Raw genomic sequence first — 23,138 nt, 5'->3', positions numbered from 1 at the left:
CTAAAGTCTTAACAAATATTACAAGAAAAAATGCTCAGAAGAACTTAGAGAATATGCCAATCAAAAACTATTTTATGCTGTCAACAACACTAAAAATGTAAGCTTAAGTATTTGTGTAACTTTATATGACCACACATGCTATCCAGTGCACCCCAAACCTCTATTTTATTATTATTTAGAGACTACAGTTCTAAAGAAACCAATCAATGAACAAATATTCACTGAGTAACTGCTACACACATGGCAATGTTCAAGGGGGAAGAGGCAGAATATAAAAAATATATTACCAATCCCTTCCCTTGGGAGCAAATTTAAGCAGTTTGCTAAAAATGTTCATATAAATAATATATGGTAATAAGATAATTTCAAAATAGTTTAGATCTTAAACTTTTAAAAATCTCTACACCAGTATCTTCTTTATTTTACTATTCCAATTTTATCCATAAAATGCTAACTAAATGTCTACCATGTTCAAAAACTCAGAACTTGTTCAGAAATTCCCAAATATCTGGTATATGTGGACCTCACATTAGCATATTTTCTAGCAAGCACTGAGAATGCATGTTTTAGAAATGAAAAAAATGAAATCTTTTTTTTTTTTTTAAGAAGACTGTTGACTATATTCCCTATGCTGTACTTTTCACCTGCATGACTTATTTTATAACTGGAAGTTTGTATCTCTTAATCCCCTACACCTAGTTTGCCCACCCCTCCCCCACCATCATCTACCTCTCCTCTGGCAACAGCCAGTTTGTTCTCTGTATTTAAGAGTCTGTCTGTTTGTTTGTTTGTTTGTTTTTAGATTCCCATATAAATGAAATCATATAATTTTTGTCTTTCTCTTTCTGACTTACTTCATTTAGCATAATAATTCCCTCTAGGCCTATCAGTGTTGTCAAAAATGGTAACTTTCAGTTGCTTTTATGGCTGAGTAATAGCTGATTGTATCTATATACACCACATCTTCTTTATCCATTCAGTTGACCTTCAGTTGGTTCCATATATTGGCTATTGTAAATAATACTGCAATAAACATAAGGGTGTATATATCTTCTTTTTTTTTTTTTTATTTTTTTTATTTATTTGACAGAGAGAGGGAGATCACAAGTAGGCAGTGAGGCAGGCAGAGAGAGAAGGGGAAGCAGGCTCCCTGCTGAGCAGAGAGCCCGATGTGGGACTTGATCCCAGGACCCTGAGATCATGACCTGAGCCAAAGGCAGAGGCTTAACCCACTGAGCCACTCAGGCGCCCCTATATATCTTCTTGAATTACTGTTTTCATTTTCTTTGGGTAAGTATCTAGTAGTGGAATCACTGGATTATATGATATTTGCTTGTAATTTTCTGAGGAACCTCCATACTGTTTTCCACAGTGGTTGCACCAATTTACATTCCCATGCATACTGTACGAGGGCTTCTTTTTCTCCACATCCTCACCAACATCTGCTATTTCTTGTCTTTATGATATTAGTCATTCTGAGTGGTGTGATGATAGCTCACTGTGATTTTGATTTGCATTTCTCTGATGATTAGTGATGTTTGAGTATCTTTTCATGTGCTTGTTGGTCATCTATAGGTTTTCTTTGGAAAAATGTCTGTTTAGTTCCTCTGTCCACTTTTTAATCAAATTGTTTTTCTGGTGTTGAGTTGCATGAATTCTTCATATATTCTGGATATCAATCCCTTATCAGATATATCATTTGCAAATATCTTATTCTATTCAGCAGGCTGTCTTTTGTTTTATTGATGGTTTCCTTTGCAGGTATTAGGTATCTTAAGATGACTCCAAAGTCCTTAGGAGTCAGAAGGCCATAGTTTAGAACCACTATGTTAGGTGTTGTGGAAGCACAAAAAAAATGTGAGGTAATGTCCTTGTCTTTGAGAAAGCAGAAATCTAACTGTAGAGGCTAACATATACAAATATTAAAAGTTAAGTAGTAATGTACCAAATGTCAAATATTTTCAACAATTAGTGTTTAGAGATGCAAAAAGTCACTGTGATTTAATGTAGTCATGGAGAGTTCCAGAAAGATGCAGAACCCAAGTTCAGCTTTGAATACTGAAGTAAGAATTGAACTGAAAGACAGAAAGCCAGACAACATTCTAAATAGGAGTAAACAGTGCAAACAAGAGAGGTAGGAAAAGAAATGGGTTTTGGATATAAAGAGCAAAATGATCAAGCAGATAATTAAATTTTCCATCTAATACAGATATTATTAATTTACTGCTTGTATGCCTAACTCCTTCCAACAGTCAGTTGGTAACAACTATTAAAATGTCAGATACTTCTATCCTATCCTTCTGTCTTAACTGTCTTCTGGTTTTGACAGGCAATTTTGTGAACAGATTACTGAAACATTTTAAAACAAAACTAAAATAAATAAACCACTTGTGGCAGCAAAATAATGGCCCTCCAAGGATCACTAATTCCTGGAACATGTGAATATGTTACAGTACATAGCAAAAGGGACTTTACAGACAAAATTAAGGTAACAGATCTTAAAATAGGGACATGTTCCTGGATTATTCAAGAAAATCCAATGACACAGGTCTTAAAAGTAGAAAAAGCTGGCAAAAGAATCAATCAGAGATACGATATGGACGAAGAGGCAGGAGAGATTCAAAGTGAGCGACTCAATCCATTATTGCTGGCTCTAAAGACAGAGGAAGAAGCCATAAGCCAAAGAATGTTGGAAGCCTCTAGAAGTGGGAAAAGCTCTGAGTGACAGCCAGCAAGAAACTCACACCTCAGTCCGCCCTACAGACTCAAGTTATTAAATTATGTCAACAAACTCAATGAGCAAGGAAACAGATTCTTCTTAGAGCCTCCAGAAATGAATGCAGCCCTGCCAACACTATTAGTGTGGTGACACCCTGTCTGATTTCTGACCTACAGAACCATAAAATAACAAATTTGTGTTGTTTGAGGTCAGTAAGTTTGTGGTGATTTGCTACACCAGCAAGAGAAAAATCAATTCACCATGTATAAAACAGTTACTTAAATAATAAAAAATGCCTAATCAACTCTAAGATAAAGTAGGGCAGAAATATTGACTTTATTTTTTTATTCTCATCCTTAATCATACATAGAGCTTCAATGATAGAAGATGCTCATAAGGGGCACCTGGATGGCTCAGTGGGTTAAAGCCTCTGCCTTTGGCTCGGGTCATGATCCCAGGGTCCTGGGATGGAGCCCTGCATCGGGCTCTCTGCTCAGCGGGTATCCTGCTTCCCTTCCACTCTCTCTGCCTGCCTCTCTGCCTACTTGTGATCTCTGTCAAATAAATAAATAAAAATCTTTAAAAAAAAAAAAAGATGCTCATGATAAACAGTATGTTCAAAAGTAAAGTTCATTTTTCTTCTTAAAAATACTTTTTGGTTACTAAGATCAAAATATGGCATTAAAGGTCAGGTAAAATAACCAAACTGAAAATATTCATGAATCTAGATTGTATGAAAGAAATCACTTACTTTGAGCCCACCGATAAAGCCTTTCATAAGCTGTTTCTTGAAGCAAGGCCATCTGTTCCATAATTTCTAAACTAAGAAAATTAAAGATTTATTTTAAAGTTTTAGACAATAGCCACACCAAAGAATTTGTTTTAATTACAGAGTGATCTGGTTATAGCATATTAACGTTTTATCATTTATAGAATGATTTTGCAATAACTTTTTTATGACTAAATAAATGTTGTCAAATTTTAATACTATCACTTAGATAGGCAAGTGTTGTTTTACTCTGTAAGTATCAGGGTATAACCAACTCCCTCCTTATCCAAAGACACATAAAGATTAAATTCCTATTCACAAAATGTCATATTTCAAAAAGAACCTAGGACACTTTTAAAATTTTACAAATATAAGATTAGTAATGCAATTATGAATTGAAAAGGTTACTACTCACCCTGCCGTTTGCTGGTTTGTACGCAAGAGAACTTTGACATCGTTATGAATCCGTTTTACTCTTCCCAATGCCTTGAAAAAATCCTTTAAAAGTAAGAATGCAACTTTAAAATGTCCATATTTCCAGGTGAAATTACATTACTCTAAATTGAAATATCACTACAAGAGGAAAAAAAATCCTTTCACTTATTCTAAAGAAACCTTCCTGTAACCGACCTCGACCTTCTCTAAATTTTTATACAAAGTGTAACATATTTATTTAAATTTTAAAACATACATTAATTCAACGCCTGCTAGCATCAAGTAGTATGCTAGTTGCTGGGAACACAAAATTTATAAAGACAAAAATCCCTGCCCTCAAGAAATACATAGTCTAGTGAGAGGGAATACAAACCTAAAGATTACTATATAAAGAAAAACATGCTATGTATTACACACCTTATTACTTAACTGTAGCTTTATCACTGAAGATGATGTTTTATGTATCTTTACATACCTGTTCTTGCCCCCTAATCCAAGAGTAGAATGTAAAGTTGGAGGCATAGAGGCCGCTCATAAATATACAGGAACTGACTGATGGTGAACTCCAAGATTTTTTTTTCGTTTAGAAAAAGGTAACATAGATAACCAAAGCCTTTTTTTTTTTTTTTTAATCAACAGATCCAGGATACAGAATTTAGAAAAGAAGCAATTAACAAGACTGAAAATGGTTGAAAAAGGACTTAGAGATGAGGAGTAGGTTTTCTTTATAAACTTGATACTCTTTGATTTCTTAAAAAAAAAAAAAAAAGCTAAGATAATGCTTTGAATAAACAACAAACAAAAAAGCTAGATTAAGGTAATTTAAAATGCATCTTAGTGTCTACTCTTAAAAAATATTTTTAAATCAAACTTTTAAGATGATAAAATAAAGCCTTAGAAAAAGTGATTTCTCTATAAATCAATATCTGCTATGCTTTAAATTATTGTAACAGAGAGCAAGATACCTCAGTAATAGGTCCTTCTCGAGTACCCCGGAGGAGACCCATTTCATCAGAAGTCAGCTGGAACTTGGATAAGAAGGCATCTGCGACTTGCGCTCTTATTTCTAATCTTTGACTATAATTTTAAAAAAGAAATAAAAAAAAAATCAAGCATGCTGTGAATTTGCATCACCTAAAACAAGTTACATCTCTGACATAACTTCTTAAAACAAGTGTGAAAGATTCTCAATGTCTTTGAAAGCCTCATTTCTGCCTCAAACATTAGAAGCTCAGTAGGCTTGTAGGTAATAAAATTAGCTGAACTTGTTCTACCTCAGATACCTGAAGACAATAAAAGGAATTAATCATTATGCAAAAGAGAAGAAATAAGTTCACAAATGATCCCTGCACAGCAAATTCTCAGTCACTGACATGTACTTGAATTATTCATCTTGTAATAAACAAGGTTATCCTATAGAAGAGAAATACACCAATCTGCAACTGATTTTCTTCTTAGTGAAAAGTCCTTTGCTTCTGAGGTTCGCACATGAAGTACACAGCAACCAAAAAGTCAGGTCTGTTATTTTTTAACTTTAGGTTAGAAACAGAAGCTAAGAACTCATTTACCAATTCCTCATAAATTCATAAAAGCACTTTACTTTTGTCTTCCCTACTTTTTCTGCATGATACGGCGATAAAAAGCCTTTTAAATTACATTATCTTTAGGCAACCTGTCTAGACTAGGCTGATAATTAAGAAAAGGCACGCTCTCATCTGGAATCTTGTCTGCAAGGACCTGAAGGACTGAGCCGAGTCACCATCTAAAAGCAAGTTGAGAATACAAACTACCTGAATGAATTTCAACATTCCTGGCTTCTCTATCTTAGATTTAAAGAGTAATAAAATTGTCTTTCACTAGCAGTATTCACAAGGCAGAAATATTCCACAATTTAATAATATTCAAATGAGAGTGAATAAAATAAACATGAACATTTTATGTTTAGAGAGTACAATGCATCTGCCATCTTTGTTTTGTTAGTATGGTCGGGTTGTGAGGTATTAAATTCACTCAAATGCTCTGAAATAGTACAGCAAGTTAGAAAGTAAAAGTCCTCTAGGTGGCAGTAACATTCTGTTTATCTCAAATAATAAAGTAAATCACCCAATGAAATCTACATTAGATAAATGGCCTATGTCCTTAATCATCTTATTATGGATATCAAAAAGTTATCTCAACAGGTTTTGTTTTACATTCTTAAAGCTCCAATCATTATCATACAGGATTAAGGTAATTATAAGAATTCATAAAATTCCTGGAGATTATACAGATCAATCATTCTCACTAAAAGCTTTTTGATGCTTCTTTTGGATGTATGTTTTGAGTCAATTTAATCAGACACAAAAGAAATAAATTCCTTTAGTTTATAATTTATTTTTTAAATCAAAGCTAGTATTACCCATCTTGATATTACTTTTTAATCATTAAATTTCACTGCAAATAATATTGTTGACTATTCTTAAAAAAAAAAAAAAAAAAAAAAAAACAATGAAATAAAGATTTTGAACCAGAGCCTGATGTGTATCTATAAAAGATTGGTCCAAAAATATGTTGAACAATGGCCATACTGCTAAAACAAGGGTTTGGTATCTCAAGATGAGAACTTTTTTTAAAGTAGTGATGGAATAAATTCTAATATATTTTTTAAATCGTATTACCCTTTAGTTATCATATATATTCTTCCCAGTAAGACTGCACAATCATTCTGACAGAAAGTTACTGTAAGATAACCCAATCATTTGGTTTGGCAGCTTCTGTGCAATCTAATAACATTAATGTAGGGCTGTGTAAGAGCCCTAAGTCAGGGTCTGGTGTGACAAAAGATACATATGATACAGACTTCTCTCTCATCTTAACTGAAATACAGTATATTTTGGAGAGTTTTTAATATCTAAATAAAATCATGAAATCAACGTTCATATAAAGCATATAAATGGCTATTATGTTAGAACTTCTTTGATGTGTTCATGTAATCACTGCATATTATATATAATATATAAATACAGCAAATACATACTGTGAAATAACATGCAGCAGATAAATATGATAAAGATCTGTATGTATTAACATAAAATGATCTACAAGACATTTTATAGATACAAAAAGCAGGTCCCCAAAAATATATAAACAAACTTTCTTTTTTTTTAAGATTTTATTTATTTGTCAGAGAGAGAGAGAGAGAGAAGAGAGCGAGCACAGGCAGACAGAGTGGCAGGCAGAGGCAGAGGGAGAAGTAGGCTCCCTGCTGAGCAAGGAGCCTGATGTGGGACTCGATCCCAGGATGCTGGGATCATGACCTGAGCCGAAGGCGGCTGCTTAACCAACTGAGCCACCCAGGCATCCCTATAAACAAACTTTTTTAAAATACATATAATACACCCATAAACGAATTTTCAGAACATGTATTCATATACTAAGTATTTAAAATAAACTGTCTAATTAATCCTTAAAATGATTCTTTCAAGCATTCCCAGAACATGATTTATGAATCTTATGGTGCTTCTTTTTTTTCCCTGAAAATATGCCTCTGTCATCTTTTAACTCCACCCTTTAGACTCCCCTCTACCAAATAATTCCAAAACAATAAGAAAAAGAATTTAAGGGCGCCTGGGTGGCTCAGTGGGTTAAGGCCTCTGCCTTCGGCTCAGGTCATGATCTCAGGGTCCTGGGATCGAGCCCCGCATCTGGCTGTCTGCTCAGCAGAGAGCCTGCTTCCTCCTCTCTCTGCCTGCCTCTCTGCCTACTTGTGATCTCTGTCTGTCAAATAAATAAATAAAATATTTTAAAAAAAAAAGAAAAAATTTAAAATTGGGCAAAATATATAAAAGAAAACAAAAAAATTAGGAAATATAAGTGGCATGACAAAATGAAAAAAATGCTGATTCATCAACATTCAATAAAATGTAAATTAGAATTATGATGCTATTGTTCATCTATAAAATTGGCAAAATTTTTAATGACAATACCTAGTACTGACAAAGGAGACATTCTCATAGATTGCTGATAGAAGTGTAAATCGGTATAACCTTTTTAGAGAGGAATTTAGGCAATATACAGGATATTTTAAGAAGTTTCTACCATTTGGGGCTCCTGGGTGGCTCAGTTGATTAAGCGTCTGACTCCTGATTTCTGCTCAAGCCATAATCTCAGGGTCCTGGGATTGAGCCCCACAAAATGAGGCTTGGAGCTTCTGGGCAGTCTGCTTGGGATTCTCTCTCTCCCTCTCCCTCTGCCCCTCCCTTTTGCACGCTCATGAGCACTCTCTCTCTCAAATAAATACATAAATCTTTAAAAAAATTAAAAGAAAATAAAAAGTTTCTACCATTTGATTCATGAATTACAATTCTAAGAGTATTTCCCAAGGAAATAATCTGAAATGCCCATAACGATTTAAAAACATCTGTCAAGTCATTATTTTTAGTAATGGAAATAGTATCCAATAATTTAAGAATGCTTAAATACATGTTGGTTCATTCACAAGACGAAATAAAATGTCACCATTAAAATACATGTTTTTGTTTCTAAATAAAAGACAGAAAAATGAACATAAAATATTAGGTGAACAAAGTAAAATGAACTATACACATATATTCATGCTGGGAAGAAATATACCAAAATGTTACTAGTAGTTATGTCTGTGCAGTGAAGTTACAGCTGACTTTAATTTTCTTTCTTTAAATTTTATATATATAAATGAGAGGAAGAAGAAAAAAGGTCTACTCTCTTGCCTGAACAGATATGATTCTGGAATATATTTTTCTATGTATGTTTGTGCAAAACAGTTTTATATTTTTTTACAAACTTCAAAACCTGAATTAGTTTATAACAAATAACAAAATTAAAACAAAATTACAACTATTAAACATTAAAATAGTAAGAAAGGATAAAAAAGTAAGTAACAGCTGAGGAAAGCCAATGTAGAGTGAAGATGTGCTGACAGGTTTATTTAATAATGGCTTTGGAGGAGGATGGAAGGGTAATGTTCCCTGATGGACGTCAAGCAGTGTGATCAGCACCTATGTATATCATTGAATCAGCACGACAACCCTGTGACACAGATGCTAATCCCTTTTTTCAGATGTGAAAACTGAGGCTGAAGGTTAAGTAACTTCTACAAAATCAAAAATCTAAGGAACTCTTAACCAAGATTTAGATTAAAATTCAGTGTTTTGTCTTCAAAGCTTACATTCTTTCCACTTTAACAAACTACACCTCAAAAAGAAACACATATTCACCAAAGATTATTTTTCTGAGTTCAGAAAGAAATCTAGCTGCTGGGCCTTCACAAGAGACAATAAAATGTATAATAAATAGGGACTTCAATAATATTAAAAAAAAAAAGAAGAAGTATATTTATGTGGATATCACTTCCCGACTATCACTGAAATACACCTTCTATCAACTAAATATCATAAAGAAATGTTAGTTGCAGTTCTGTGAAGACAATTTTACATGCAGCTTTATTAGAGCATCACCTGTCACAATGACTGAACTTCTTCTAACCCAGTTGGGAAAATATTCATATCCTTTACGTATCTGTCTCAATAAGAATGTCACATTATCCAAATAAGCCTACAGAATTTCTATTTCTAAAGCTAATCACTTAACAAGGTTTCTTGCTAAAAGAAAAGGTAATATTTAAAAATGGAAAAACAACTCTTGGCCAGCTCCCAGGAATCTGTTATAATTTCTGGTATGTAATTTTCCTAAAATACTTTCCGCAAATGTTCACTTGGCACATCATATCTATAGCTCCTGGGATACTAGAATGTCAGAAATTTTCACTCCCAAAAGCATACCAGGCCAAAACACTTCCATCAATTTACTAAAATAATAAACATGAATAATCCTTAGTTTTGAGAATATACAGATAGAAACACAACATTTTAATGTTGCCTCCTGTAGACATTAATTAGGGTCCCATATATGCTACAAGCTCCAATATAATGCTTCTTTTTCAGTTTTTATTTTTATTTACTCAAAAATTATTTATTGAATCTACAATGTATTAGGCACTGGAGACACAAAAAGAGGTAAGAAATTGTCATCGTTCTCAATGAGCCCACAGTTTCATAGGAAAAGAGACAATCGAACCAAAAACTAACTATGAAAGATTGTAATACACACTAAAATACCTGAATCCATATTCTACTCACTTTCATTCAACCATTTATTCAGTGAACAAATATTAACATACCTATCTGTAAACTACCACAAGAAAAATGTATACAGTGAACTCTTAATTGTTTCAGAGAGGATTAATCGTAGCTAAAAAAAATAAGAGATAATGAGTGTTGAAAAAGATAAAATTACTAAAACTCCAAAATCATCTACATTTTAAAAAGCAATCTTTTTTAATTCCACAGCAAACAATAAACAACACACTGTCACCTCCAAGAATGAATAATCCCTCAACCCCAACATAAGTTTGATACTCCCAAATTATTATTTTATGTTTATTTTCCTCTTGGATAATAGCTCAGAATCTTTCATGTTATATGAATTTTGAATTAAGTTTTTTATTTTAAGTCTGTTTTAGAGTTACCTATAATTTTCTTTCTATTTAATCTCCAAGTTAATGAAGAGGTAGTTAAAGTAAAACTTACCTTTCAGCTTGAAGCTTAGTGGTTTTTACTATTAAATCTTGCGTCTGTTCTTTTGCTGCCTAAAATTACAAATACATCTAAATTCAGTATTTTATAACTTCAATAAATATATCTTTAATATTTTTATACTTCAGAAAACTAATAGTACCACTTACTGAAGTTCAAGCTCACAGCGTGAGAGATCCAGAACTCAGAAGTGTAAAAAAGGCCAAAAAATAAATAAAATATAAATAAATAAATAAAAATTTAAAAGGCCAAGTAATTGACACAGATGTTTCAAGGCTCATATATTACCTTTACTAAGAGGAACCCAGGCAGAGTTCTCAATAGACACATAATGCTAAGGCTTACAAGGAAAAAGGTATCAGGGCGCTAAGGGATTTAACCGTTCATGATGTTTTTATAGCAAAGCAGGAGTACTGGAAATGCAGGCAAAGAATGAAAAACGTGACTTCTGTTATGCACATGTGACTTGAGATACCATGAGACCTCTAAATGGAGTTGTAAGGTAAGTTACTAAAATGCTAGTGTGGAACTTAACAAAAATGGCCAAGATGGAGATAAGCATTGGAGAGTCAGAACATACAAATTACCCCTTATACAGGGTTTGGGGAAGATCAGAGACAGCCCTAACTAAAGGTCAAGTTCCTGACCAAGTTTTATATTAAGTAATCTTTCCTCCTCCAAGCCAGAGCTAAAAGGATCAGGAATGAAAACCTGATGAAAAGCTATTCTATCCTAAGATTAGGCAAGTATTTTAAAATGGATTGAAACAAAAGACAAATGTAGCTACTCAGATTCTCAAAGAACTAACATAAGGCAGTTAGAAAAGAGAGGAGAAACAAATGGGTGTATGGCAGCTAGAGACATGGGGTCCATGTCCTGAAGGGACACAGAGTGAGCCAGAATTATGTATAAATAAAGCCACTAGTAAGTGGAAATTACAGTTGAAACATTTTAACTATGTGGGTCTACTTACACAAGAACTACAGTTCTATAAATCGAACTACAGTTCTATAAATCTCTTTTCTCTTCCTTAATGATTTTCTTAATAACATTTTCTTGTCTCTAGCTTACTTTATTGTTAGAATATAGTATATAATACAAATAACATATAAAATATGTATTAACTGGCTGTTCATGTTAACAGCTTCTAGTCAAGAGCAGGCTAGTAGTTAAATATTGGGGAGAAAAAGTTATATGCAGATTTTTGCCTGTGTGTGGGTCAATGCCCGTAACCTCTGGCATTGTTCAAGGGTCAATGGTATAAAGTAGACCACACATACTGTGGAGGATCAGTCGTTAAAGATAGGGTACCAGAGCAAATATGTGAAGATATAGCTCATTTTCGTGCTGGACACTACCATAAAGAACAAAGCTTCTGCTGCTAATGTTTCCAGAGCTGCATTAGATCTACACAGAAATCCCTACCCTATGGTAACTTCTGGGTTCTTAGAGGACTAATCATCCTACAGTCTTTCCAATTGTCAATGAAATTTTCTGCCTCATTGCTTCAAATGGGCATCCAGTCCCACCCTCATCTCCAGTTGAGTCTGTGTTCCTTGCAACCAAATTATGTACCTAGCAAATAGTAATTAAAGAAAAAAAATAGATTTGAACCTATGTAATTCAGCAGATCAATAACATTTAAGGAATGGAGTTGAACACAATGGCTCCCATGGTACTATTCTAAAATTATTACTCTTTAAACCCACTAATTTATTCAAATTCTTCTTTATCTTTCCTAATGTTGCTTTGCTTTCAAGATCATTGTCACCTTATTCTTGACTAATATAATTGTTTAAAATGTAGTATTCTCTCAATTCTAAAATATATTTACATTTTAGTATTTGTGAAAAAAGAATGCTTCATAAAATCAATTATTAAAAATGTTTACTAGCTTCTTTGTTTAGTCTGAGTCATCATTAAATTGAAGGTAGATCTTACAAAAAACACCATCTATTAATCACCTAACTATGATACTTGCTTACAATGGTATACAATAAGAATTACTCATATATCCTGACTTTTCATTTATAAATTGCAGTGATGATTCAAAAATTAAGTTTAATAATAGCAGTGAAGATCATTATCCTAAAGCAATTTCCAATTTATCTTAAATGTTAAGAATGATTGTTTCTCATTAAATAATAAACATATGCCTCTAAATGTTATTTATCCAAGCAAGTCCACAAAGGGATAAACCACGGCATATAAGCAATTATTGACTGCATTTCTAAAAGTATCTTGTAATAATAATTTCTAAAATGTCCTAAATCTAAAGTACTTTGGAAAATATGAGCTAATTTAATTAGTCCTGTGTATAACATCCTAAAATGAAAAATAATACTTTTCTCTATAAATGAATTAAAAACATTATTCTAGAGTTGACAGTCTGAGTGGGTACTACCAAGATCACAAAAACACTATATGCAATAAATCAGTGCCAATGGATGAACAAAACTTTCAAAATCACGGATCTAATCCCTACTAATCTTAGATTCAAAATTGAATGTAAATAACAAGTAATATAAAATATTTTTAAATATTCAGTTTAAAAAGCTATGAAAGAATCTTTTGCAAGTGATGAAAATGTGCATCTTCATTATGGTAGCTATTTCATGGGTACGGAATTGTCAAAATGCATTGTTTTGTATATAACAAGTGGATGCAGTTTATTATTGTACATCATTTTTCCCCAATAAAATTGATTAAAAAAAGAAAGAAGGGCTCATGCCATTATATGGAAAAAATAGGATTGGGGGGTGCAAAGAAAATACAAAGGACAAAACTAAAGAGGATACTTTGTGATTTAAAATACTTATAATCTGTTTTGAAAACAGCATGAAGAATAAAAATACTTTGATCTTTTTATATCTACAAATGGCTATGATAAAAGGATAAAAATACAATTAAAGATAAAAATTTGAAAACAAGAGATACTGTCCCCCAAAAGAAGAACTTGAGTAATCCCATAAACCGAATTATAAAAATAATACTACAAAATAAATGCACGGGTATATAATACAGAAAACCTTATAGAGTGTAATTTGAGAAAAGGTATAAAAATCATGGAAGCCAGAAAATGAGAAAAGGAAGTAAAGAAAAAAAGGAACAGAACAGTCAAGCAAAATTACTAAGCAACAAAAATAATATTGCAAAAAATATAAAATGACAATAATTAGCAAAGATTTTATGACTATTTAAATATTATGTAATTCATAAAGACCTAAGGTTGAACAACAGATATGCCAATAGTATCTGATACATTAGCAAGAGTACTGAAATTTAGTTAAGAGTAGGAGAGCTAAAAGTTTAGAGAAACGGGAAACTGGTTCTAGAGATAGGTCATGGAAGTAGCTAAGTAGCTTAGCTTAGGACTGATTTGTGGAGTATGCAAAGATTAAGGAATCTTCCTAGAATCACTGTAGCTCTCTCTATAGTTCCAGGAGAATCTTAAAGGTCTAAGTTTGAAATAAATGTGAAGGTCGTAAACATAATCATGACTGACTCTTAGGAGGAATCCTATTTTCTTCACTATTCCAAAATTACATAAATGAGGATAATTAGGCTAAATCTTAACTCTGCAATCAAACTAGAAGTTTCAAACTGCTTTAATAAACCGATGTAGAATTACAGATATTTTCCTGAGATTATTTCTTTTCTTTTGTGGGGAGGCTGAGCACAAAACATAATTAAGGTTGGTCTGTATTAGGCATAGCTTTAGCCTGGACTTATTCCTAAGACTTTCTACTAAGGCAATCATTTTTGCTGGATTTATGGGATATTGTGGGATTGAAAGGTTTGTCAAAATTCTATGCAGTTAGCTTTACACTGACAAGATCAAAATATAAAGGCATATGGAGTTAAATGAATAATATCAGTAAACCATCACCCCAAAATACTCATTTTTAGTTAAAAAAACAAGCATAATATTTACATTGGAACTTCCTACAGGACATGATATTTTAGATATCCATACATCTTATAGATCTAGGTCACAATTTTTGAAAGCTTACTTTGAACCAGGAACTACAGTAAAATCCAGTACCTGTAGGCGACTTGTCATGTCTTGACAACAACTGCTCATTGCTTGAACATCTTTATTTATGCTTTCAAGTTCCTGAAAAGGAAAAAAGTAACAGCAAACATTACCTATGTTGTTACAGAAATTCTCTTCTCTTAGCCAAATCCTATTTTCATCTCATGAATTTTTTTTGTCAAAGTATGACAAAAGATACTATATTTAAAATTGGAAATAATTAAAAAGAGTAACATCTAGTGTTAGAAAATATGTAAAGAAATTAGTATAAGCTTTTTAAAGGGGGTGACAATAGGAAATGACAAATGCTTAACATTAATACCTCTTCATTCAGGAGTACTAAAACAGAGATTTATCCTACGGAATTAATCAGATAAGTGTGCAACAATATATGTAAGAAGATGATCAACACAGAGTTGCCCAAAACAAAAGGAAAATGTGAAACATTTTCTATACAATGGAACTCTGTGTGTATATTAACAATGACTATATATGTGTGTATATGCGTGCGTATGTGCATGCATGTGTGTGTGTGTGTGTGTGTGTGTACATGGATAGAAAGAGGTCTATATAAGATTTTTAAAAAAGCATTATGAAACTATATATATATGTATGTATATACATACATACACACAAACACACACACAGGGAAGTACACAGGAAAAGCCAGATAATACTGACAAAAGTTATTTCTGGGTGATAGGATTATAAGCAATTGTTTTGACTTCTGATTTTATCTAACTCTTCTGTAATGAATTATTTGTTAACTTTTAATTAATAAAAATAAGCAAATATGAAAACCCAATAAACTAAAAATCGTGCCTTCTCTACCTTGTGGAAGGTCATCACATTGTACATCATGCCACAAAGCTGGCAATTTTCTCAGTAACATTCTCTCCCCATGTACTTCCTCCTCTAGCTTCCTCCAGGTACATGGGAATGTAACTGGTCCTTAAGATCTATCATTTATACCCTTACTGTATATCCATTTCTTTTTTACTACTCTAATAGCTACTACTTCAGTTCACATCAATTAGTATTTCTTATGTGAAGTGACTTAAAAAAAAAAGTTTTCCAACAGGTCTCCCAGGCTCCACACCTTTCATGAAACCATTCTCTAGTCCTTATTGAATCAATGAAAAATATTATATGAGAAAATGATATCACAAAATCACACCTAGCTTCATACTGCACTACTATCTTCTTTTTCCCAATAATTTCAATTTGGTGTCACACAACAGAAAGATACACAAAGAAGTTTCAGTGGTAGACAATGGACAATCCCTTTCAACACAAGACCCAGACCTTCAAATAGAAACATGACAGTCTTATGAAGGATGGGCCAATCAGAGGGTAAGAGATAAGAAAGCTGCCCAGTGAGGCTATTAACAAAATGTGAGGATAAACCAGTTGAAAAATCACTTATCAGAATATGAACATAAATCTAAGTTCTAGATGCAAGATTTTTATCCCTTCTTTCTATAAAGTACTTTAAATTTTAAGTATCATAGCACCCAGTATTTTCAAATGTTACTTTCTATACTTCATTACAAATAGCATATACACCAAATCATTAAAGGAAGTGCTAAATTGCTTTCAGGTGAACAGTAAAAAAAAAAAAAAAAGCACAATTTCAAAATATCAATTAATATTAGCAATAGCAGAAGCCTGAGTAAACTAATCTCACTATTCCCTTAAATCTCACTGTGTAACCTAATATGAATAGCACTACGATATTATCAGCCAGCTAGGTCAAGAATAACTACTCCTAATACTTTAGCCACCATAATATACCAAATGGACCTGATCTGTCAAATAATAAAAACTACATCTCTGAATATATGACTTCAATGCAGAGTTTTGATGACTGTAATTCAATGGCCTGTATGTTACTTTAAAAGTCTTTATTTGAACTTAGGACAAAGTATCTCTCCCCGCCCCCCAAATAAAATTATAGGCTGGGAAGTACAACTAGTGTATGATAAACTTTTTAAAATCTTTTTATTATGGAATATTTTCAAAAATATCCTAAAGTTCCAAGAATATGAATGCCCACGTACCTATCACCCGGCTTCGACCACTCTTGTTTCATCTATTTCTCTACCCACTTTCTACCTCTCCTCCATCCCCTTCTCCCTCCTCCACAAACTGAATTATTTTATATTCATAATATTTTATTATTTCATTCATAATCATCACTGTATGCTTCTAAGAAGACTCAAAAAACATGCCATTTTCACATCTAAATATTTAACAATAATTTCTTAATATCAAGTATCTAGTCAGTGTTCCAATCTCCCCAGCTGTTTCAATCTTTAAATAATTACTGCAAGTCAGGAACCAACTAAGATTCATAAATAGCAACTGGTTGCTATTTCTCCTTTTTTTTTTTTTAATCTATACAGTCTCACTTCTCCCTATTTTTCTTTTATTTTTCTTACAACTTATTTGTTGAAGAAACCAGCTCAGGGGCACCTGGGTGGCTCAGTGGGTTAAAGCCTCTGACTTCGGCTCAGGTCATGATCCCGGGGTCCTGGGATTGAGCCCCGCATCAGGCTCTCTGCTCAGCAAGCAGCCTGTTTCCTACTCTCTGCCTGCCTCTCTGCCTATGATCGCTGTCAAATAAATAAGTAAAATCTTAAAAAAAAAAGAAACCAACCCATTTGTCTCTACAGTTCCCCACATTCTATATTTGCTGACTGCATATTTGTGGTGTTAATATAGTCCTCTGACCCCAGTAATTCCTATAAACAGGCAGTTAGATCTAGAAGCTTGGTTATATTTTGGTTCAGTTTTCTGGCAAGAATTTTTCAACAGGTGGTGTTGTATACCTTTATTAGGAGTGACAGATACGAGGTTAACTGCTTCTTGTGAGGTTAGCTGCTAGTGATGACCAATGGCTACATCGATGGTGATCAGCTAGGCAATTCTGTCCCCCAATGGGGCATTCGGCAGTGTTTGTAGACATTTTGGGGAGAAACGACTAAAGGAAAAGTGGTACTACTGGCATTTAGCAGCTGGAAGCCAGGGATGCTGCTCAACAACCCAAACAGCAGAGGGCAGTCCCCACTTGTCTGATCCAAAATGTAAAATACTGCCAAGCTGAGAAGTCTTGAGCTAGATCCATAAATTTAACAGTAGTGGCAAAAATCTTCTCATCTTCTGTCACTCTTCCTTCATTTACTAGAATAAAGCTATAAAGAGAAGCCACCCCTCAACAACCGAATGTAGTTGGAACAAAAGACAGGATAAAGGCTTGACTCCTTCCTTTTATTTAGCACTTTTCAAAAGAAGCTGGTTCCCTTATATCCATCAAATATAACCAATGAGGGTTCTCTTTGGTTCTTAGATCTGTATGAATTTGTGGGTTTAAACATGTTTAATGAGTTTTGTCCACTGAGTTATTCTTATTGAGGCTCTAATCATCCTATCCCTGGCCAACAGAAGCCTCATCAAATTAGCTCTAGAGTTCTTCTGCCACTTTCCCAAAGGTCTCAGGTAGCTTCCCTGCTTTCTGATATTTGTAAGATTGTTCCTTTCAGAGGGAAACAGTATTCAGAGACCACAATTTGCATGCGCTCTTGGAGACCCTTTCTATTCTTACGAACACTACCAAACTGTCCTTCCAACCTTCCAGATTTTTAGCATCAGTCAATGAAATCTCCCTAAACATTTAAACATCCCGTTTATTAGTCACTGAAACTCTATATACACTTTCATACAACACATACAGAATATGTGATATTAATAAAAGTAACAAAATATTGCATAAGTAAAATATAACAACATAATAAATAAAATTCATTTTTACCCTATGGTGAGTAGTCTGCTCACTCAAGTATGATAAAAATATTACTTATGCTGAAAGTAACTGATCTTAATGAATCTGAAAATTTCATAATTTATGGCACACTAAAGTAACTCAATTCTAATTAATCTTCAATGGAGAAATAGTTATCCAAAGGAGGTTTATTCAGTAAGGAAAAACTTCTACTGGAAAACATTTAAAGAATTGTTTTTTTCTTATTGTTAAAAAAAACAAAAATTTCTAAGAGAATATCCTAGAAAAAATGTTTGAACGTTCTAAGAAGCAGCATTAGTGGAGGTCACAGATTCAGAAATCCCACTAACTGAAGGATCTGGACGCTTCTGGCATAAGTAGTTAAGTTTTCTATTTGAACATGATATGTGAACAGCAAACATATCAACCTAATTCATAAAAATACTTAGAACAGAGTTAGGCATACAGTCAGTCCTCAATAAATGCTAAAGGAAAAGAATTTACGTACTTCCTTCACCTCCTTGAAAATGCTGACAAATTCTTCATTGATGGCTAAACTTCTGCGTTCAATATCTCCACGTAAATTTCTTCGAGTCCGCAAACTGTTTTCAACAAAAAAGGTTGAAAGTGCCTTGAGAGCTTCCAACATCTCCTACACAATTGATGATAAAAGACAATTACTGGGACTGATTTTCACATGTTTTCCTAATCTTAAGTCAAATTTTAATGAAATCATTTTCAAATGTTTCCATTAAATAATCAAAAAATACCAGGCCACCTTCGCATTACTGAATATTAAACTTATTTCCAAAATACTATAAGCTACTTACTTGTACATTGCAGCATGTATACAAGACCACTCACTGCAGAATAGTCTGGAATTGTAAAGATTAGAAATACCCTTAATGTCCACCTAAAGCGGATTGGTTAAAGAAATTATGACATAACGATTTTAACAAAGATGAAAATTCTTTATGTACTTACATAATACAAACTTCAAGACACAGCAAGTGAAATAGCAAAATATAGAAACAGTTATAATACCAACTGTTAAAAAAGAAAGAGGACTATATACATACATACTTACTGGTGAATGTATAAACTATCTCTGGAAGGATATATATAAGAAGTACGAACCACCTGTAGCCTCTAGGCTAGGAACTGAGTAACTGGGAGGAGAAATGAGAGGAAGGCCTCTCTGAGGTGACTTCTGAAATGAGGCCTAAGTAACAGGAAAAGGATCCATGGAGATAAAGCCGTTCACAGACAGAAAAAAAAAAAAAAAAAAAAAAGCCGTGAGTACAAAGACATGAAAGCAGCAGAAACGCCGTATGACTGAAGCTGTGGGACACTACTAAAGGCTTTAGGGAAAGGAGTAATGTAATGTGTTCTGTAAGTTCAAAAGTTTATTCTAACTTTGTGAGGAAAGCAGATGGGGGGGAAGGCAAGAAAGGAAGAAAATAGGAAGAAACTAAAATAATCCAACAAAGATTTGATAGTGACTTAGAACAAGCAGCAGTGCAGATGAAAAGGAGATATTCCAAAACTATTTTTTTCAAGGTAAAGCCTATAGGATTTGTTAACGAATTCAATGCACGAAGTGAAAAAAATGACAAGAATCAAAAATTATATATATATTTTTGCTTGTCTGGGTAAGTGATGTTCTTTCCTAACAGGGGAAAGTAGAAACAGTTTGGAGAAAAACCAAGAGTCTGGCTATGTTAAGTTTTTATGATGTTGATCAGGTATTGACATTGGAAGTGTCATATAAGCAACGAACTAGACGCATCTGGAGCTCAGTAGAGATGTCAAGAACAGGGTTATAAATTTGAGAATCATCACCCTTTTTGTTGTTTAAAACCATGAAAGTGAGAGAGTTTTCCTACAGAGAAAATATGCATTAAAGGAGAGATGGGAGAAGACCAAGCCCAGGATTTCTAACTCCAAATACAAATTCCTACACCTGAACTAACATATATTCTAAAAGCCTTACCCATCTGTTTCAGTTAAAATGTTATTTTGCAATATTGGCTGGATTGACAAAAATAGTAAAGCTATTTAAATTCAATTTAATACTTAAGAAAACACTACAAAGATTTATGTACAAAAAAAAAAAAAGAAAAAAAGAAAGAAAAAGAAAAACCAAAAAATGAAGCCATTTCTTTTGACTATAACCTTGAAATGTCCTAGGCCTGGTTCAAAGAAGTAATCCCTAAAGGATGAATGAACAAAATCACATAGACAGGTGCAAATTACAGCTCCAGCAGTTATCAGTTATATGATTTAACCTTGTTACACTCTCTTGATACCTTACTTTTCTCTTGGGTAAAAAGGAGATAATGTTATCTATATCACAGCTGTATTAAATAAGATAATAAATGTCAGTATTAGTCACATTAAACAATAAGCTGTATGATAAAATTAACATTTAAAAAGAAATGGTAAGTGTAGGGCACTGTGCTGAGCACTTCAGATTCTCTTGTTGAATCCTCACAACAACCCTGAGGTAAAAGTTACTAGCAGTATTCACAACTTAGAAATGATGAAAAATAAGCTTAGAGAAATTAAGGGGCTTACTCAAATCATAATGCTTCAGTTTGATGTTATATCTGATAAGTGGTGGCCCCAGAGCCGCGTCTTTCTTACATTTCTTACAAACAAATTCTTACTGACAGCTTATTTTCAGTTACCTACAAATTTATCTGTAAAGTTCTCTCACTTCTACTTATATTTTTTCTTTAGGGCATAACCAATTTACCCAAAGACTCAATGATACAGAAGAGATAACCAGCTACAGCTACAATAGAAGCTGGAAGGATGCGTTTCGGGAGGTACTTGGGTGAGGATGTGGACGGTTTTATCTTGTGAAGAAATAACAGCATGAGCCCACATGTCACAGGCGGAGCTTAGCTAACAACAACAAAAACTAGTAGCACCCAGTATTTCATCTGAGCCCCGAGCAAGCAGTTCTTTCCCGGGGCAAATTATTTCAGTTGTTCTTACCCGTGGGTGGAAATGCTCAATTATGCCTACCCCGGTTCTCCAGCTCCTCCTAACCCCGATTCACGTTGCCCAGTCTTGTAATTTACTCTTGCATGGTTTCTAATCCTGCCCCTAATCTCTCCCCCTGTTCGGACCCACGAACACCTCCCCGGTAGAAGACTCCACCGTTGCCTCCCGGAGCCAGAGCCTTCCAGGAACAGTGTTTTCCCAATAGGGGGTGACACCCAAGACACCTCTTCGCTTTTCCAGGGTCTCCTCGGCCTCCCCCTTCTTACCCGTCCCACTTCGGATCCCGCAGGTTTGCAGTCCCCTCCACGGAGGGACGGAGAAACACTGGGATGAGGGAGTGGGTGCCGAACAGACACCGCCCCCGGCCAGGCTCAGCCCGCAGGCAACGCGGGACCCCAGGCCCTGCCAGTTCCGGTTACCTTGTCGTTGTCCAGCCGCGTCTCCAGGATCTTATTCAGCTTCCGCGACAGAGGGTTGCTGGTCTGCGCCGGGACCCCGCCTGCTCCATTGCTGAGGCCGTTGGCAGCCCCGGACGCGGGTACCGCCACTACTTCCCCGCTGCCCTCTGCCATAGTGTCGCAGGCCCCGCCCCCAGCTCCGTGGCGGCCACCTCAGCCTTAGGCTGGGACCCACGCCAGCTGCGCGAATACTGCGCATGTGCGCACCGTGCCGCACATGCGCCCCGGGTCCCGGAAGGCTCTGCCGGGACAGCCCAGCTCAGCCAGGTTGTTGGGAGGGGCAGGGAACTGAAGAAGTTAGGGGTAAGCGGGTGGATCCTTATGGTGGGAAGGGGAGACTGGTGGGAGAATTCGCGAAATGGTCTGAAATTTTAAATTATATTTAAAACTTGGGGATTAAGATTTAAGGGATTAAAAGGATTTCAGAATCCCGAATCTATGAACGTCTAACCTTAGCATGAGTAACATATACTGACACCTGTTCCTGGCAGATACATTCAGTAAAAGTTAATTCTACAGTAATTAAGTTCACTTTACCTGAATTCTTTTTTTTTTTTTCTTCAAGTATTTATTGAAGCATATTACATGCTAGGTACTTAGGTGGGTATTGGGGGATCTACAATATATGTCTGAGACAAAGGAGTTAAATGTTAAAAGACTGTGATGAGCAGTCTGAAGGTGCTGAAATGCAGTGAAAGAGAAAGGGGAGGGAGGGTCCTCCTTTACCCAGGAAAGTCTGGTAAGGAGTTGACATTTAAACTGAGATTTGAGGGAAAATCTGAAACATGGGGGTGAAATTATTCTGAGGTAGGAGAAAGTGTAAATGCAAAGGTCCAAAAAGACAAGAAGAAACTTGGTTTTTCCAAGAATTGGCCAAAGCCAGTGTAGTTGTAGAGTAATGGAGGACGAAGTGAATAGTAAGATGAAAAATGAAATCTCAGGAGAGTCTAGATAACACATATCATGATTTTTAAAATTTCTTTTCTCACTTTCAAAAATCTGGATCAGAGTAAAATTCCGAACTACTTGTTTAGTATTTTTCTGAAATACTAACCATTTAGCTTTTGTCCTTAATTCACCTTTTGCCATATTGTATGTATAGATATAGATATATATCTAACAAAATCACTTATCCCAATTCTGGCAAGTAAAGAAGAAATGGCTCAAATAGCAAAAAGAAAACGTGCTAAAGACCCTGTGAATTCAATAAATACATAGGACCTAGATGAAGGAAACTTTAAAGTGCTACTGGGAGAAAATAAAGAAGAGGGAGGGAGCTAGAGAAAGAGAAACTGGAAACAATCAGTGTCCATCAGT

At 34.5% G+C, this 23,138-nt stretch overlaps 1 protein-coding gene across 1 annotated transcript in view; it reads right to left on the bottom strand.

Moving 5' to 3' along the window:
• The window catches only part of LOC111158582 (component of oligomeric golgi complex 6), a 93,138-nt gene extending 71,130 nt beyond the window's left edge, over positions 1-22,008 (bottom strand). Inside the window, exons 1-7 of the mRNA XM_022520704.1 lie at positions 21,783-22,008; positions 18,860-19,003; positions 14,580-14,651; positions 10,529-10,587; positions 4,889-5,000; positions 3,904-3,986; positions 3,471-3,541 (exon numbers count right to left, since the gene is read on the bottom strand). Of these exons, the coding sequence (XP_022376412.1) occupies positions 3,471-3,541; positions 3,904-3,986; positions 4,889-5,000; positions 10,529-10,587; positions 14,580-14,651; positions 18,860-19,003; positions 21,783-21,935 (694 nt within the window). The 5' untranslated portion in view covers positions 21,936-22,008. The remainder of the gene's footprint in view (positions 1-3,470; positions 3,542-3,903; positions 3,987-4,888; positions 5,001-10,528; positions 10,588-14,579; positions 14,652-18,859; positions 19,004-21,782) is intronic.
• Positions 22,009-23,138: the final 1,130 nt, after the last annotated feature.

Source organism: Enhydra lutris, unplaced genomic scaffold, assembly GCF_002288905.1.
Source record: "Enhydra lutris kenyoni isolate GAN:26980312 unplaced genomic scaffold, ASM228890v2 scaffoldscaffold60, whole genome shotgun sequence".
In the NCBI taxonomy this organism is placed as follows: domain Eukaryota; kingdom Metazoa; phylum Chordata; class Mammalia; order Carnivora; family Mustelidae; genus Enhydra; species Enhydra lutris.
The sequence above is the reverse complement of the archived record's forward strand: the minus strand, read 5'-3'. Positions and strand labels throughout refer to the sequence as shown.